Genomic DNA, 18,580 nt, shown 5'->3' with positions numbered 1-18,580 from the left:
GGAAAAGGACTTGGCAAAGAGCTTCAAATACCACTCTCCTGAGAGAATAGAAATGGAAAATAGTCTGATTCAGCTGTAAAACTATGAAAATGGTACCAAGAAAATAATATCAAATAAAAAATTTTATATATCATTATTGTATTGCAGATACCTGTATTACAATAGGGGAAAGATAAAAGCCATCTAAATGCTTGGAAACAGTTAATGGAAAGATAATACAACCACTTGATGGAATGTTATACTGCCATGAAAAAGGAGCATGAAGGGAAGCCCTGGTGGCTCAGCAGTTTAGGGCTGCCTTCAGCCCAGGGCCTGATCCTGGAGGCCCAGGATCGAATCCTGCGTCGGGCTCCCTGCATTGAGTCTGCTTCTCCCTCTGCCTATGTCTCTGCCTCTCTCTCTCTCTCTCATGAATAAATAAATAAATAAAATCTTTAAAAAAAAGGAGCATGAAGACTATGTAAACAAGGGTCAGCAAACTTTCTCATAACCAGGCAGCAAATATTTTAGGCTTAGAACATATGTTCTTTGCCACACCTACCTGACACTGCTATTGCAGCACAATAGCAGCCATAGACAATAAGTTGCTACAATCTAATAAAACTTCATAAAGATAGGCAGCTGGACATGGTCATAGTTTGCAGAGTGATTCATTGACAGATAAAAAAGCAATGACAGTTATGTTAAAAAAAATGTGCATGGACATAGATTAGAACTTGGAAAGGTTAATAGCAGCCTTCAAATACAAATAGGCAAAAGTGCCTCTAGGAATACAACCAGAGGGCCCCCAGAACTTCTTAGGAAACTCAGATGGCCATGGGACCTTACCTCATAAGCTGGCACACAGAACAGGAGGAGGATGTGTGTATATAATATGGCCCTGCCCCGTATATATAATTCCAATCACTCTTGCATCCTCCCACAGCCTTTGGGCCAGAACTCAACCAAACTCCGAAATTCCAATTCACAGTCAATTAAAGTTAGTTGAGCTCTATAAGCCAGGCACAATATTAGGTGCATCACCAACATAATCTCACTTCATGAGCATCAGTCAGCAGCCTCCATACCCTGATCAGCTCCCCACATGGCACCCTACACTAACAGGTTTTTTTTTTAATGCCTGTCTGCTGAGGCTGAGTGGTTTTATCATCTTAGCTGAGAGGAGAGGCACAGAATGTAAACATTTGACAGCTGTGATCCTAGTCTGTACTTGGAAGTAATGGAAGAGTTTCTCTAGCTGCATCATAATGCTTGTCTTGCTTGCTTACTCTCTTACCACAAGTGGCAGGTTCATCAGAGCCATCAGGACAATCTCCCTCTTCATCACAGTACCAGTGTTTAGGGATACAACGTCCAGATGTACAGGAAAACTCATCGCTGCTGCACGTGTGAGAAGCTGAGGATAGAGGTAAAACCCAGGAGTAAGACACAACAGACTTGTTCCCATTAGTCTTAACCATTTGCCCATATATCTGAAATAGGTGCCAGGGAAAGAAGACTGAGGCCTGGGCAGAGTTTTAAATAAGCTTTTGGGGGGTAGGGGGAGAGGGGAGGGCAGGGAGAGAGAAGGCAAGCAATACTGCTCCAGTTTTCCAGAACTTTTCTTTCTAGAGTCTAGAAACCCAACAGAAAATTGTATTTGTTAGAAACATCAAAGAAATATCTTTTTTATATATGAAACAAGTTACATATAAGGAGACTTGGCTCTATGTTTTCTGCTGTAACCTAAAAGTAAATAACTTCTATGGAGACAATATTAAAAGCAGAAACGACCCTATCTGAGCTCAGCCCACATGGTTTTTAAAAGACAGTTGTATTCTTATTCATCCTTGTTATATGGGATCTTTACTTGCAAAAATGGCTTTACCTGTGCTTGAATATTGATTCTTATCTTGAGTAACCCTAGGTAGCTCTGGTCAGATGTACTTTCTAAACTGTTTTGTAGGTACAAACTAAAATCAAGTCTTACATTCTTCTGGTCTACAAGGCCCTTTGCTTTGGACCTTGATATCTGATGATTCACAGAATTGATAAGAAAGCAGGTCTCTGATAGGTCATACTATCTCTAATCTACATGTCCCTCTCCGATGGCTACATCTCGAATTCTGCAGTCCTGTTCTTACTGCAACTGATGCCTATTCTATGACTGTACCCTGGTCTGGTGATAATTACTAAATTCTTAAATTATGCATCTATTTATGCTGATAGCCTCAAAGTTATCAAGCTTAAGAAAGGCCTTTTAATTCAATGTATAAATTCAGGGAAATGCTTGACTGAACCAAATTGCTAAATACAAAACAAAGGTTTCTGAAATTCAAGCATATTTAAAAGAAAAGTTCTTTCAGTTACTAATGGTAACTTTAAGCATATTTAGAGTAAATATAAGAGCTTGACATCCATATTCTGTTGTGGGCGGTAATTCCTGAAAAAAGAGGCCCTGGACTCTGGGAGAAATGGCTCCACAATTGTAAAAGGTCAGGTATCAGAGCAGGACTCTGGAACAAATATTTGGAGTAGAAATCCATCCAAAGACAACAGAGAGAGTGGTTGCTTATGCTCCTCTAATCATATCCTAAAGTAACTGCCTGAGGTGACAAATAGCCCCAACACTTAGGCTATATATCCATGTATTAGCTCTAGACATGCATCTCTGGAATCACAGAAAGAGCAGCAGGTTTCTCTTACCACAGAAAACAGGGCTTTCATCACTCATGTCTCCACAGTCATTGTCTTCATCACACAAGTAAAAATGAGGAATGCAAATGTTGGTCGTCTGACATTTTACATATCCGGGCTGGCAGGTGCGATCAGCTTGGAAAAGACAGCCAGATAAATATTTGGAACAGATTCATCGCATAGATATAGCATTAAAAATGTCCATGCTAACTAAAAGAGCTACTGGACTCAAAACACCAGAAGAGAGATATGTTTAAATCTCTCACAGAGGCATCAACCATGACAGTTATTTTTCACCATTGCTTCTAGAGTAAAAAGAAATTATTTCTAGTTGATGGGGGTGGGGGGTGAGGAGAGAGCATGGTTAGTTACTTTGTCCTTTAAATCATCTGTTTTAATTATTTAATAGCACCAACAAGAGTCTCAACTCTTAGTTAAATAAACTATGGTATATCCACACAGTGGAGTAATATGTAGCTGTAAAAAGGAATAAAAAAGATCTCTGTACATTAATAAAGAATGACAGTACAAATCTCCAGCATACCTTGTTAACAGAAATAAAGCACGATTAAAAGCCAATAATGAATCTCTCCTCTAGCTATCCAAGATATTGAAAGGAAAGAAGGCTAAGGGGAAGAAGGTGGATACCCTTTGGATAGATTGAGAAGATAAGAAGGAAAGACTGCTGTGAATATACCGATCATATAATTTTGACCATAGGACCATGTATATTACTTTGTATAAATAACAATGAAATAAAAATGGAAAAAGGAAACCAATTCTTAAAATTTGGAAATGGTAATAGAAGCAAATGCTACATCAAGTTAATAGCATAATCATTCAGAGAATAAATTATTCAAGTGACTTTACTACATCGCAGGACATAATCTAAGAACAAAAAGGACCTAAAAATCTTAAATTATGATTAGTAGATTTATTGGTAATAGTATTACTCGTGTGGTTATTTTGAAATTATAGGTATTTCAAAATTATGGTAGAATAAAGCAAATAAGTAAATGTCCTAATGTCATCAGAAACCAATATTTTAAGCATAAAAGAGACAGAATTATAAAATCTAAGTTTAAAAAATTATAATCTTAAATTAAAATAGGAAAGACAAATATACACTTTTTCTTAAAAAATTGTATTTCCTACCTCTGTATACTGAAAAGCCCTGAAATGAGAGCCAAATAGGAATGGGCAACTCAACACTGTGGTAATCTCTAAATCAACAGAAGGAATGAGGTCTCTTTCCAGGTCTCAGGTAGGAAATGGACAGGAATGTGCCATGTCAAAATAACAGAGGACCCAACTTAACAGAGCTCCCACTGGCCTAAGATAGCGAAGTTGAGTGCCAAAAAGACTAAATGACTTTACTGCACTATAATTCAAATATGTAAAAATCCATTAGTCTAATACTAAAAACACGACAAAAATTAGTACTCATCGGTCACCAACTCATTACTCCGAAAACTGACGAAGGGAAAGAATCAAGCATTTATCTCACAGAATTATACTTCAGAGTAACGAAATAGCTGATAAGGAAAATTTCTTCTTTATGGAACTTTACCTAATATATGTAGAAGGAATAACAGAATTTTAAACGCTTACTTTGTAACTCTTAAAGAAATAATGGATTTCTAAAATATGTTAATGTATGCTAAAACCACTGGGTAACAGGTTAATGGAAAGTTCTTAAGGGATGATTCAAGCTGACTCCTAAATCCACTAATTAATTTTATCGTTACTTAATGTGGAACAACCAAGTATTGTGTTTCATGATGTGATGCAACAGGCTATATACAGTTCCACCTGTGGAGAATTCTTACTCAAAGAATTGAACCTAATGTAATCAGACCTCTAGGTACAAATTCCAGTTAGTAGGAAATAAGGACAAAATAAATTAAGCAATTAGTCAAATCCAGAATGTGGGAGATCCACAGGATAAATCAATGGCTTTAAAAAAAAATAAAGCCACTGCTAAGGTATAAAAGAGATTTAAGAGCCATAATCATCAAAATCCATGTGTAGACCTTGTCTGAATGGTAATATAACAGAGCAACTGCATAAAGAATGGAATAATGATAACATTCAAATTTGGATTGAGTAGTCAAGTATTGTCAGTTTTGCCAGGCATCATAATGGCCTGGTAGTTGGTTTTCAAAATATCTTCATAAGTGACATGCATGTCTGAGAGTTGCTTTATAACACTCAGGAAAAAAAAAAAGTCAGGGGAAATGGATGAAACAAATAGACCAATTGTTGATAAATGTTGAAGTTGAGTAATGGATGCCTGCATTTTACCTTCTTTCTACTTCGGTATATGTTTGAAATTTTCCATAAGAAGGAGTTCTTTTAAAAGGCATATCCAAATAAATATTGTATGTAACTCTCCCTATAAAAGCAGCAGAGCATGGAGATATATCCAAATTGAAAATGTATTCAAATTTATGCACTGCTCTTTGATTTTCCCTGGATGCTGAGGTGCAAATCCCAGAAATTTCAGAGAAATAAATGAAACAATTTACCAAAAAATGAAAGAAAGAAATCATGACAGTCAACACCACGCTGTATAGTTTTGTGCATAACACACATTAACCACAACACATTTAGGCAATAGCATTTGTCAGTAACTATTGATACTTTTAAAACAATAAAAAATTTTGTCAAGTGAATTTTTAGTGTGGCAGATATGTAAACTAAGGATAAAATATTTGAGGATAAAATATTCAATGGTCATGCGGGTCCATAAATTTAGGGTGAATAATTCACATTAGAGCTGTTTTTAAAAACATTTAGCAGAATATATTAAAATGAAATCGATGTTCTAAATGAATACTTTTTTTTTCCAGAAAGCAATGATCTCCCATGAGGTGAAAGAGACTCAAGAAATCAAAACACACACACACACACACACACACACACACACACACACACACACACAAAGATTTCAGACCCCAAAGCACAATAAATACTTGTTGAACTTACAGCAATTTTTCTCATCTGAGGTATCATTATCATGGCAGTTGTTAATGCCGTTGCAGACAAACTGAAGAGGAATGCACCTTCTGTTACTGCAGGTAAACTCCACAGTGGCATTACATTCCCTGAACAGGCACCCTGCCTCATCACTATTGTCACCACAGTCATTGTAGTGGTCACAGCGGTAATGATACTGGACGCATCGCCCATTGGCGCAAGTGAAGGCTGTCGGCTGGCACGTATGAAATGCTAAGAAGAAGAAAGAACATCTATTAAAGCATCATCCTAGTTTCTAAAAAAAAAAAAAAATACAATCAAATGAAAGGGATACTTTGAGTTTACCTTCTAAAGCAAAAATGGCTGCAAAAACGGACTGCGTGCAAAGTGAGATAAACTTTCAATTAGATTAAACAAAATAGGTTGTATACTTTTTTTGAGCAAATTAGATATTTTAAGCAAATGTCAGAGTTACTTCATTTCTCTCTCATCTCAATTTAAAATTTTATCCCAATCACAGAAAAGCATACAAACACAATTTCCTAGGGGAAAATAAAACTCTTAGCCCCTACACAGTCTATTGGAAAAATGTAGCTAACTTCTAGTGGTTTACCCACCCCATCTGGATGGAAGCTGAACACTGATTTCAATAAATTTTTAGGGATCCTTCCGCTATGAAATTTAATAAAATGATAACAATCACCTGTTAGAGTTCTTAGTTCCATGCTAAGTCATGCTTAACACGCACCAAGGTCCATGCTATATCTTTCATATATTTCTCTCACTCCTCCCAGAAATTTTAGTAATAGATCCATCTTACATATGAGGTGTCTGAGGCTCAGAGAGGGAACTTTCCAATGGCTACACACATTATAAATGGCATAACAAAGATTTCAATCCAGCATCTTTGCTCTAAACCACTACAGAGGTGCTTCCTAATAAAGCATCATACACTATTCCCTGGCATGTATATCACCTTATATGTGATTTAACAGTCTGAATTCTTGGACTAAATGTTTTCAATTCTAACAGGACACATAGATACAAAATTCAAACCTATTCACATACAGCAGGATTCTGTACCAAACACTTGGCATAAAGACAAGTTTACCTCCTAATGAAAGCTCCAAGAGTCCAACTCACCACAGACGCTTTCCAGCTCATCACTGCCATCACCACAGTCATTATCATTGTCGCATTTCCATTGCTCCAAGATGCAATGCCCATTGAGGCAGGTGAACTTGGAACTATCACATCGTGTACCATTGTCCACAATGCAGTGTTTTTTGTTGTTGGCCAGATACCAGTGACCCTCATGTGGACACTGGCACTCAGCACCATTTGGACCTGAAGAAAAGTTGGCCCAAAAAGTGAAAATTTGTGTAGCAATCATTCATATTTTTTCTTCCAGAATAGCAGTGGCAATATTTCTATATTAAAGGCACTAGAAGACATGCCATAGAAACTCTTCCCATCAGCCTCTCAACTATATTCTGAGTGTTTTACTCGAATGAAAAAAAAAAAACTCCACCAATTCTAATAAACATGGCTATGTCACCCTAATCCTTAACAACTAGCTCTTCCCTACACTGAAACATAGAAATGATTCTCACTCCTTAGCAAAATCTATAAAGCAATAATATCAAAAGATGCATCTTCGTATGAATCAGTTGCCATCTATAAAATACACAATGAATCATATAATGCCACACTTTAAAATATCATCAGAAATATTTCAAACTATAAATAGTACCTCCTAAGTGGAAGAACTAGATCCTTTCATAAGGGAGGTAAGCTCATTGTTGGGAATTTTTATGAGTCATGAAGTTTGGCAGCCAAAGACCCCATCTTTCATTTTTTTTCCACCAAGCTTGAGTTAAAATTGCCTTCATAAGAGGGCTCCATATCAAATAGAAAAGAAACCTGTTAAAGTCTTCCTCTAAACATATAAACCCCCAAATCTATTTTACAAATTACTCTGAAATCAAGGAGAATCTGGAATTTTTTTGCCCTGTTAGAGCTGAATATCTCTCAGCCTTCCCTACCAAGCATCATCATTATTATTCTACGTGATTCATTCTTTGTGGGCAATGCCTTACCTGGTGCACAAATATGACTGCAGCCCCCATTAAACTCGCTGCAAGGATTGCTACATTGCTGCTGTTGGTTCTTCACGACAACACGAATACCATTAGGCCGGAAGGGAAAACTCATGGTCATTGCCGTCTGACCTGACCCATCATATTTGTTAGCTCGGTAAATTCTTTTTGTGTTCCAGTCAGTCCAATAAATATACTGGCCATAGAGAGTCAAGCTAAAAGGATGAAAGGCTGTGTTGACAATGACCTCACGCTGCGTGCCTGTTAGAGTGCTACGTTCAATCTTCTGCCTAAAATGAAGTAAAAAACAAAATGTTGGAATCCAGAAAGACTAAGTCTTTCAAATGGCAGCCCACTGCCTGGGCCTAACCATTCCTTCACGCAAGACCCCAATTTTCTTTTTAAGAGCAGCATATGGCAGGAAGAAAAGTTTCATCTAATGATGGGAGTCTTCATTTGCATATCAAACAATGGCCTACAAAATCTTTGATTTCCAAATATTAATCTAACCTATAAGTAATCCTACAAAGGGAACCAAGCTGAAATTTAAAATAGGAGAAAATTATGAAATAATACATACAATGCATGGAACTCGGTGTTTAGCAATAATAGTCACTCAATAAAATATGAATTACATTTTCCTTCCCATTCCCTTAAGGATTTTCTCGATTTATCATTTACCTAGTACCCAGAGGTATTTACCTATAATGATCCAAATTTAGACACTAAACATCATTGCTTGTTTCAAATGAGAAGATGAAGAAAAGATGAGATTGTTAGGTGCTTAGTGTCACAAGCAGAAGACCAAAATCTTAAGAAAATAAGCAAAGTTAAGATTCCTGACATGTAGACACCAGCAATAATAAAAGAAATCATCTCATCTTTTCAACTATTCCATTAGGATGATTGGAATATGAGTGATTTCAGGGCTACTTGAAGAAGTTACATATAAAATTAGAGTTAGAAAGGAAAACACTATGAAATTGGCTGAGATGACCATAGTTAAAGACTAAAGGAAAATGTTTTTAACTGAAGGCTAAAGCCCAGAGGACACTTAATAACAAATGTGCATTTAAAAGATATTCTATTTTATGATAGTTACATGGGGCTTGGAGATTATAAATTGAGTGATTACATTTGTAATTATAATTGAAATTAACTCATCTAGTAATGTATCTTTAGATGCCTTCTAGTTCATAATTATTCAATCTCATGATAGATCAATTTTCACAAGTACATTCACCAAGCTAGAATATGGTTCATAAAACTGTGATTCTACATTTTGGCCATATCTATTTGGCATATTATATTTTCATCGCATTATGCAAATCCCTCCTCTGAAAGTGGAAGCAAGAACTCTTCTTATCAACACCCACAAAAATAATGAAAGAACGTACAGACTGGCATCTGCCCAGTAAAGAAGATCATTTTCGTAGTCCAGAGTGAGCCCATTGGGCCATACCAGGCTGCTGTTCACAATAGGTACCCGGAAATTTCCTCCCAGTGTGGCTCTCTCAATTTTGGCATTAGTACCCCAGTCAGTCCAGTACATGTACCTAGTCATCAAAAAGGAGTCATAATTAGTTCACCACCAGGAACCCCATACCTTTTAGTTAAAAAAAAGAATGGCAGCCTTCTTTAACTGCAAATTTCACATTAATATAGCAAATGAAACCCACTCCATCATCACCCACAAAACTTCCTAAAACTTACTGAGTAAGAGCAGTAATTCCTATTACACAGCCAACCTCTCTAGCAAAAACAGGAATTACTTCCCAAAGTTACTCATGGTCTTTCACCCTTGAATATATAGCTACAGAGTTTCAAGTCCATAAAATGTTGGTTGTCTATGAACATAACCTAATTTCAGGCCCCACTCCCTCCAGAAATAAGCATATAGAAAGTATGAAAAATAAGACTGTGGCATACCCTCGGCAAGGATCTAATACAATTGCTCTTGGTTTTGAAACATGGGCTATCACAGTGCGCTGAGACCCGTCCTCCGCCATGGAGTTAATTGTCTGGTTGGTGTAGTCACTGTAATATATTCTTCTATTGATCCAGTCAAAGGCAATGCCATCAGGATTCCCTTTACCTGGACATACACCAACAAACACACACAAAGGCATTAAGAGTCCTAAAAAGCATTTTAGAACCCCTGGGGTCATCCACATGTTTTGATTACATTGTGTCAACTTCCAAGATAAGCTGCTCCTGGAGTGCCCTTACCTGAAATAACAGCAGTGGGTGATCTGGTCCCTGAATTTAGACTGACGTATGAAATCCGACTGTTTCCAGATTCTAACGATTGTGTGAAGTAGATTCTGTTACTTAGGCCATCATAGGCTAGGTCTACAGCAACTCTATCCACACTTATTGCTTGGAAAGGTGGGCTATGAACCTCAGGGTCCAAATGTAAGCTTCGCAAGGTGTTCTCCAAGGCAAAGATGAGGAAATTTTCTGATGGCATGGCACAGCTCTTGCCATTACCTTCTAGAGTTCCAAAAGCACAGCCACATTTTGCAGTGTCCAATCCAGGCAGAGCAAAGCAGAAATGGGTGCATCCACCATTATTTTCCAAGCAAGGGTTGTTGTTGACCTCAGCTGGTGATCGGGGCTGAACACTCTGGTCAAAGATGGTCACATCTCTTAGCCAATTGAGATTGTCCCTTATCACTGTTGGTGGCTCACTGCTATTTGGTTCCTTGCTAGCTTGGAAGATTTTTTTTAAATTCCTGTCTACCCATATGATAGAATTTCCAAAAACAGTGATGGCATAAGGAGTTGGGTAACGACTGCCATAACGAATCACTTCAGTTTCCTCTGCCTCAATACCAATCCTTGCAATTATATCTAAAGAATCATCAACCCAGTAAATGTAGCCATTGCTATGGTCTACTGCCAAGCCCCGTGGTGTGACAATGCCTTCTGATACAAGCACAGTTCGATTGGTACAATCAAGAAAAGAACGTTCAATCTTTGGGCTTTGCCCATAGTCAGCCCAGAAGAGATACCTGTTCTTGGGGTCTACAACAATATCCCTGGGCCTATCTGCTGTGGCTTTAAGGAGAATACGACGGTAAGTGGTATTGATCCGCAGAACTTCTATCAGTGTTTCAGACACGAAAGCATTGGTGAAATAAAGATTTCCTGCAGAAAATGGAAGAACGTGCTGATAAATGCAAAACCAAGAAGGGAAAAGAGGGAATCTTTTCAAATTCAGAACAAAATATATAAGGCTGAGGTTTTGTCAGTAAATGTTCTCTTTTACAAGATAATAAATAACTCAGTTTAGACTTGGAAAAATTTCTCTTAGGAACTAAAATTGTTTCGGGCTGCCTGGGTGGCTCAGCTCAGTTGGTTGACTGTCCAACTCTTGTTTTCAGCTCAGGTCATGGTCTCAGGGTCATGAGATTGAGCCCTGCCTCAAGACCCACATGGGTGAATGAGTCTGCTTGAGAGTCTCTCCCTCCCCCCCTGCCCTTCCCCTACTCCCACAAACTGTCTCTCTCTCAAATAAATAAATTAACCTTTAAAAAAATTTCTCCTTCAAATTTAAAGAGAAAGTGACTGTCTTCAGCTTCTAAAGCAGATTAGAATTCATAGCAAGCATCATAACCCACTTTCAACTGAAAATTTTTTTCCCAGAATGTCTTTCCTTGGGCAGCCTGGGTAGCTCAGCAGTTTAGCGCCATCTTCAGCCCAGACCGTGATCCTGGGGACCTGGGATCGAGTCCCACATCAGCCTCCCTGCATGGAGCCTGTTTCTCCCTCTGCCTGTGTCTCTGCCTCTCTCTCTCATGAATAAATAAAATCTTTAAAAAATTTTAAAGAAAGAATGTCCTTCCTCTCCCACCTGAATGTTTAACACTTAAATCTCCAGAGATTCTCATACACGTTTTTATGGCATAAATTATACTCCAAACATGATGAAAGGAGCAAAGAGGGAATGCTAGCAGCTTCTCAGCCTATTCAGTGCCTCTGTGCTTAGTATTAACATAAGTTAATAGGCTAGTCTGACTAGTGTAGCTGTTTTCATCATATGAACCCTCTGAGCCACCAAAGCAAAAGCCCATTTGTCTTTGGACATTACACAGTGATGCAAATGCTAGAATAAAAACACAATGGTATGAAGACAGTAGAATGAGTAGAGTGATCCCATACTGATTCCACGTAGTCAAAAGCCTATTGTTGAATGGTCAATTCTGCTACCAGGGAACATTTATTTTTGTCTGAGTCAAAATTACTCTGGAGATATCAGGCCAATATGCAATATGCTACTGATCTACCCTTTATATATTCAAATCCTTTCATCCAGGTTTGGCAAACTTTTTCTGTAAAGGGCCAGATAGTAAATATTTTAGGCTTCATAGAGCATATGGTTTCTTTCACAAGTACTCAGGTCTGCCATTGTAAACATGAAAAGCAGCCATAGACAAATAGGCACAGCTGTGTTCTAGTAAAACCTTCCTCACAAAAATAGGCATGGTCCAAAAGTACAAATCTCTAGTTATAAAAAAATAAGTACAACATAATGACTATAGTTAACATTGATGGATAGCATATTTGAAAGTGGTTAAGAAAGTAACTCCTAAGAATTTTCATTACAAGAAAAAAAATTTTTTTTCTTTTCTTCTTTCTTTCCTTTCTATTGTATCCATATGAGACAGTGGATGTTAGTTGTACCTATTGTGCTAACCATTTAACAATATATGTAAATCAAACCATGATGTTGTATGCCTTAAATTTACACAGTGATATGTGTCAATTATTTCTTAATAAAACTGTGGGTGAAAAAACAGTGAGTGGGCTGCATTTGGTCCATAGGCCATAGACTCCTGCTTTAGCTATATTCTCAGAAGTGATAAAGTAATTTGTAATCAGAAATGGGATTTAGGAATCCAGTTAAAGCCTTATCTAACCATACTATGATATTTATTATTTAGAATAAACTCTTATTATAGTACTTAGATTTTCATAATATATTTTAATATTTCTAAGTGATATCTACTTACCAAACCTGATTAACACACAATGATACCTATTTATAGAATAGGATCATAGTCTCAAAACTATAATACATTTACTACATTTGATTCTTAGTGTATCATTCATAACACTAATATTACACTGTATGTTAACTAATTGGAATTATTAAATATTTTAAAATATTAAAAATTAAAATTAAAAAACAGCAGGTGATTTTGCTATGCAAGAGTAGGAACATATCAAGCCATTAGTGAGGATAATTACCAACCAATTCAATGTCTTTGCACATCAAAGGAGATTCAGGGGTTATAATCATGCAGTTTGTGGGAGCTTCAACAATGGTTAATGAGGGAATAAGTCAGTGATAGGGGGTCCTGTTACCTCCTGGAGATCATATTTGTATTCCTAGAGTTGTTTAGAATATTAATAAATAGATGCTATGTATGTCATTATTAAAAAATAGAAATAAAATTAACAAAATTAAGTACATGAATCAAAACAACTAAGTTAATGTAATACTGGGTCGGGCATTTCAATATAATTACAATAAAGGAAATGCCTAATGATCAAAGAGTTTTTATATATGAACAAGATGAAGCAATTAAGAATTTGTTAACTAAAATTGCTGAGCTTTAAAATAAATGATTGTCATTTCATGATTCACTTATTGTAATATCCCTTTCTACTTGAAAATTTAGACATTTTTAATTTAGAAATTAGGTGCTACTCTAAATGTGAAAAAAAATCAACATAATTTTTCTAGACATTTTGCCTACTTTTGATTATGTTAATAGAAGGAAATGAATTAGCTATTATGAATCTGTCCACTGAAACACCTGATCATTAACTTAATAGACATACACCTTGGTCTAAAAGCATAATTCAATTTATCTTAATACCAATAATTATCTAGAAAAATAGATTTGTAGTATACATAGTGTCAGATTAAACTGATTATACTTTTTTCAAGTATAAAATAAAGTGCAAACACAAAAAAGACTTTTCAATAAAATCACTATACAGCTTACCCACCTGCTACCCAATCCACTGCAATACCCCGAACTCCATTTTCTCCTATCCCATGTGTAACAATGTTTGTAAAACCAGACCCGTTGGGTTTGATTCTACGGATTGCATTACGAGATGTTATAGAACTGCTAAAATCACACCAATAAATAAAGCCAGAAGATACATCAACATCCACATGCAGCGCATTTCGTCCTGAAACATTTAAGAAAAGATCATTAAACAATGCTCTAAGTGGAACTAGAACTTTTTCTTCCCTTCCTCTCATACCATCATCCCCAACCCCTTGCTCTGACCATGCCCTCATTATAAAATAAAACTATTTCTCAGTTGCAATGAGCATACCTAGCACCCAGATCTTGGTTTCTAAAAGCCATTTTTCAAAATAAGGAGAACTGGTTCCTGGGAGAAACAGCTGACTGTAAGCTTGGGAGGGGAAGGTACAAGGTGCCTAGAAGATCTTCTTATGCCCAGAAGCAAGGAAGCACTCAAACATTAATGGGATCATGTCAAAAAAATACAGGTAGTCATTTCAAAAGATTCTATCTGGCCAAAATGAATTCAAAGGAGTGTCAAGAGTGACTGTGGTAAATGTAACACACTGAATTTAAAAAAATGAATAAAAACTTGAGTCCACATTATACTGTACACTTGAAACTAGTAACACTAAATGTATGTATATGTATGTGCAAGTACACACACACACACACTCATACTGAGAGTTCAGATATGTTGAAATATTAACAATTTTTTTATCTAAATGAAGGGTATGAGGATATTCAGTGTAACTTTCTTTCAACTTCTCTGATTTAAAATTTTTGAAAATGAAAAATTGGGAGAAAAATATAATTGATTTTATACCTTTATAAGATGGTAACTTAGATCCATAACTTTTAAGATACAGAAAAACAAAGATAAGTCTTGAGTATTTGTAAATATAATCATTAGTCAGGAGCATGTGTGGTGCCAAACACTCCCTGACTCCTTTTACCATATGTGTTGTCACCTCTTCTGACCATCTCTCCCATTCCTCCATTCCCTTCACCTTTTTTCTTCCCTTTCTTTCTTTTATTTCTATCAATATCCTGTGACATACTCCTTGTGGTGCGAGTAAACACTTGGTTCTCCTTGTGGTAACACACATCTAGAAATCTCTTGGTTCATCTAAGAAGCAAGTGATCATTTTCTATGTTCACAGTATACAAACATAAAACACTGTCAAAAATACAACTGTATTTTCTAAGTATTAAAAATCTAAGGAGATTCTAATACTGCCAACTCATTTATTTCAACTCATCAAATACATATTAAGAAACCAGATTATGGTCTACTTCCTTACTGTTCTAAATAGTATAACCCGGATCCCAAATCTCCATTAGCTGTTACTCTAAAAACATGAACTCCGCATACTACTTGCAAACTCATGCTACATTCTATCTTGCTCTAGGCCTGTCATTCTCAGTATGGTCCATGAACCAGCAACATCACCATGCCCTGGGAATTTGTTAGGAATGCAAATTCTCTAGCCCTATCCCAGACTACTACATGAGAAAATCTGGAGATGGGACCAAGATCTGGGTTCCCATTCTGGTGTACACTAACGGTTAAGAACAATTCAAGGCAGAACCAGTTTATCTCAAGGGAAAGACAAGCTTCATTACATGCTGAATCCAGATGTGGAGAAATGCTTTATGGAATCGAGAATTCAACATGGCACCAGACAGAGTGAAATCGTACTTTTGTTGGAGTTGACATACCTTGGCCCGCCACTGGCACCATGGCTTCTGAGTGATCTGAAAATTCCAAGCTAAAGCCTCTGATTATGGAGAGCATTGAAACAACAAGAAAAGAGCTATATGGAGAACAGGTCCGATTATCAGGATTCAGTTTCATTCCACTGGCACAGGCGCATGAGAATAAGCCTCCTGGTATAGGCAGGCAAAGCTGCTGACAGGCATTCACATTGTTGCTACAGCCATTGGAGGATGCATCTAAATGAAATCAAAATTAATTTATAACTTTTGACCTCACATACTTGACACTCTATCTCAAATATCTTATATTGGGTCACCACATAATTCATTATAAAAATCAATAGCAAAATACAATACCTGAGTTAACAACACAAAAACAGCATAGAAGAGACTGTAGCTTCTACAACAACACATAAAGGTACCAGAATTAGTATATGGTAGTTAGAGAATGGAACATCAATTGTTTTTCTTCCACAAATCATACAGGAATTGTTTTTAAAAATATTGTATTTATTTATTTGAGAGACAAAGAGGGAGAGAATGCATGAGGAGGAAGAGAGGGAGAGGGAGAGGGAGAAGTAGACTCCCTGTTGAACGAGCAGCCTGATGCAGGGCTCAATCCCGTGGACTCTGGGATCATGATGTTAGCCAAAGACATACACTTAACCCACTGAGCCACCCAGGTGCCCCACAAATCTATATAGGAATTAGAAGAATTAGGGAGGTTAGTATGGAAATTCTAATTTTTCTAACCCTTTTGATTTATGTACTGGCATTTAAAATGTCATAAGTTTAATTATATGATCAACAATGTGATAGGCATTTGACTTAAAATATTAACAAATAATAGCATTTAAAGGTTTTTTTCACATGCAATAAAAACAAATGCCAACTAACAAATCTAGGTTATAGATAGCAAACAAATTGTTTAGTAAGCTTTGGTTAGAGACTAAAAGCTATAAAATATGTCAAAACTCTAAAAAATAATCTCTAAGTCATAATGGTAATTTAAGGCGGAAATCAAAAGTTAGATTATCTATGAAAAAAATGTTGAAGACGGCAAGTATTCCTTTTAAGATTAAAAATTCTATCCTGTTACCACTTTTTCAGCAGATATCCAACAAATGTTTACTGACAACTTTCAATGTGCCAGAAACTCATCTAGTTACTGGATATACAGCAAGAAACAAGATAGACAAAAATGCCTGTCCTTAAGGAGGTTACATTCTCATGAGAAACACAAATAAACTGATAGATAATATATCAGGGACTGCTATGAAGAAAAAGAAAAGTAAGGAATTTTAAATGATGGGGAAAGAATGGGAATAAGCTTACTCTGAAGTCAACCTGGCCTTTCAGATGCCAGATTAGTCTTTGACACTTAAACAAGCTTATGAAAGGGTTATCATTTTTTAAATATTTGGGGTAATTTCAATTTGCATGCATGTGTATATACATGGGTCTGTATGTGGGCATGTGTGTGTGTGTGTGTGTGTGTATATATATATATATAGTGTGTAGATGTGTAAATATGCATTGTACATTCATGAATGCATGTTTCAGTGACAAATACTTACCATGTCTGTGATAAACTCGAAGACCCCTCAAATTTGGAATATTCTCTCTCAAGACTACTTTGTTGTCCCCAGTGGCCTTGTCAACTCTTTCAATGACCTCATAGTGTTCATCAGTATAATAAAGGAAGGAATCATAGACAGCAATTCCCCAGGGATGGGAAAGATGGTTTACCAGAATCATTCGATTTGTACCATCCACGTTTCCTCTTTCAATCTAGAAGATCAGAATTCTCATTATTGATTGATTCATGGTGAAATGAGAGAAACATTTAAAACTAACACTCTCTCTCTTTCTTTCTTTCTTTCTTTCTTTCATTCATTTCTCTTTCTTAATTTAAATTCAATTAGCCAATATATAGTACATCATTAGTTTCAGATGTAGGATTCAGTAATTCATTGGGGGCATATAACACCACCACTCATCACATGATATGCCCTTTTTAATACCAATTACCCAGTTATCCCATCCCCCACCCACCTGTCCTCCAGCAAAGTAACATTTTCTTAATAATAATACATCACATCTATACAGAACTCTATCCTTGAGAGAGATTTTTCATATCTGTTTTCTAATTTGATAATCACAATTATATGTCATTATGCACCTGATAATGAAGTTTCACTGATTATGATAATGATAATGAAGTTGCACCTCAAGGAAGTCAACCAACTTTCTCAAACGGCATGGTGAAGAAAAGGGAACTAAACCTCTTTAGTCCCTGCATGTGATATTCCTGACAAGGAAACACATTTACTGTCTAACTAAAGACCATTACTGAGGAGCTGACTGACCCTCCATTTAACATCCTCACCAACAATTCCTGCAATGGGACTATGAAACATGTTTTACTCAATGACAAGATTTCAAGATTGAATGGAGCAAAAGGTGGTGCTGTTATATTAGAACAGGTAACAAGTCTTAGTCAAAATGACTCTGATTAACTGGATAAAGAACTCACAAAAAAATGAAGTTCCTAATGGGAAATGACAAGTTTGCATCTGGACGAAAAATAAGCTATAGACATAGGTGGTTTGATTTCATTCCAGAAACCTATATCAAGTGCCTCCTCTGTGCTAGAATCTCAGGTGAGTACTGGTGAGAAAGATAAATGAGATTTGACTCACCACCTCACCGGACAAGGCAATCCAACAGTTATAAGAGCAGGTTATGCCCTAGAAACTGACAGAAGTTCCAGAAAGCTAGAGCACAGGGAAGATAAGCTTAGGAGGGGGTTTAGAGGTAGTGATCAGGACCAGATTAGCTGGCCAAGCTCAGCTTAAGTGTTTGGAGCTACTCCTCTAGGCTGAGCAGTGATCAAACCTATTTGTCGTGGATTTATAAAGACAACATGTCTCCATCACATAACTAAGGTTTATTACTGACAGCCATCATCTGATCACGGCTCAAGAGAAGTGGCTTAGTATGGAGGAGGTGGCAGAGAAAGGCTGGACCTGAGAAAAGAGGCACAGGACAGATTGC

The 18,580-nt window shown here is 36.7% G+C and overlaps 1 protein-coding gene across 2 annotated transcripts in view; it reads right to left on the bottom strand.

Annotated features, from left to right (window-relative positions):
* LRP2 (LDL receptor related protein 2) overlaps positions 1-18,580 on the bottom strand; it is a 196,404-nt gene that overhangs the window by 56,650 nt on the left and 121,174 nt on the right. For both annotated transcript variants that reach the window (XM_055307717.1, XM_055307718.1), the window contains exons 36-46: positions 17,101-17,314; positions 15,527-15,760; positions 13,776-13,964; positions 9,984-10,904; positions 9,684-9,849; positions 9,152-9,310; positions 7,755-8,044; positions 6,799-7,002; positions 5,665-5,907; positions 2,686-2,811; positions 1,277-1,396 (exon numbers count right to left, since the gene is read on the bottom strand). In XM_055307717.1, coding sequence (XP_055163692.1) covers positions 1,277-1,396; positions 2,686-2,811; positions 5,665-5,907; positions 6,799-7,002; positions 7,755-8,044; positions 9,152-9,310; positions 9,684-9,849; positions 9,984-10,904; positions 13,776-13,964; positions 15,527-15,760; positions 17,101-17,314 — 2,866 coding nt within the window. The remainder of the gene's footprint in view (positions 1-1,276; positions 1,397-2,685; positions 2,812-5,664; positions 5,908-6,798; positions 7,003-7,754; positions 8,045-9,151; positions 9,311-9,683; positions 9,850-9,983; positions 10,905-13,775; positions 13,965-15,526; positions 15,761-17,100; positions 17,315-18,580) is intronic.

This window comes from Nyctereutes procyonoides, unplaced genomic scaffold (assembly GCF_905146905.1).
Source record: "Nyctereutes procyonoides isolate TBG_1078 unplaced genomic scaffold, NYPRO_anot_genome, whole genome shotgun sequence".
Taxonomy (NCBI): Eukaryota; Metazoa; Chordata; class Mammalia; order Carnivora; family Canidae; genus Nyctereutes; species Nyctereutes procyonoides.
This window is presented reverse-complemented; position numbering and strand designations above follow the sequence as displayed.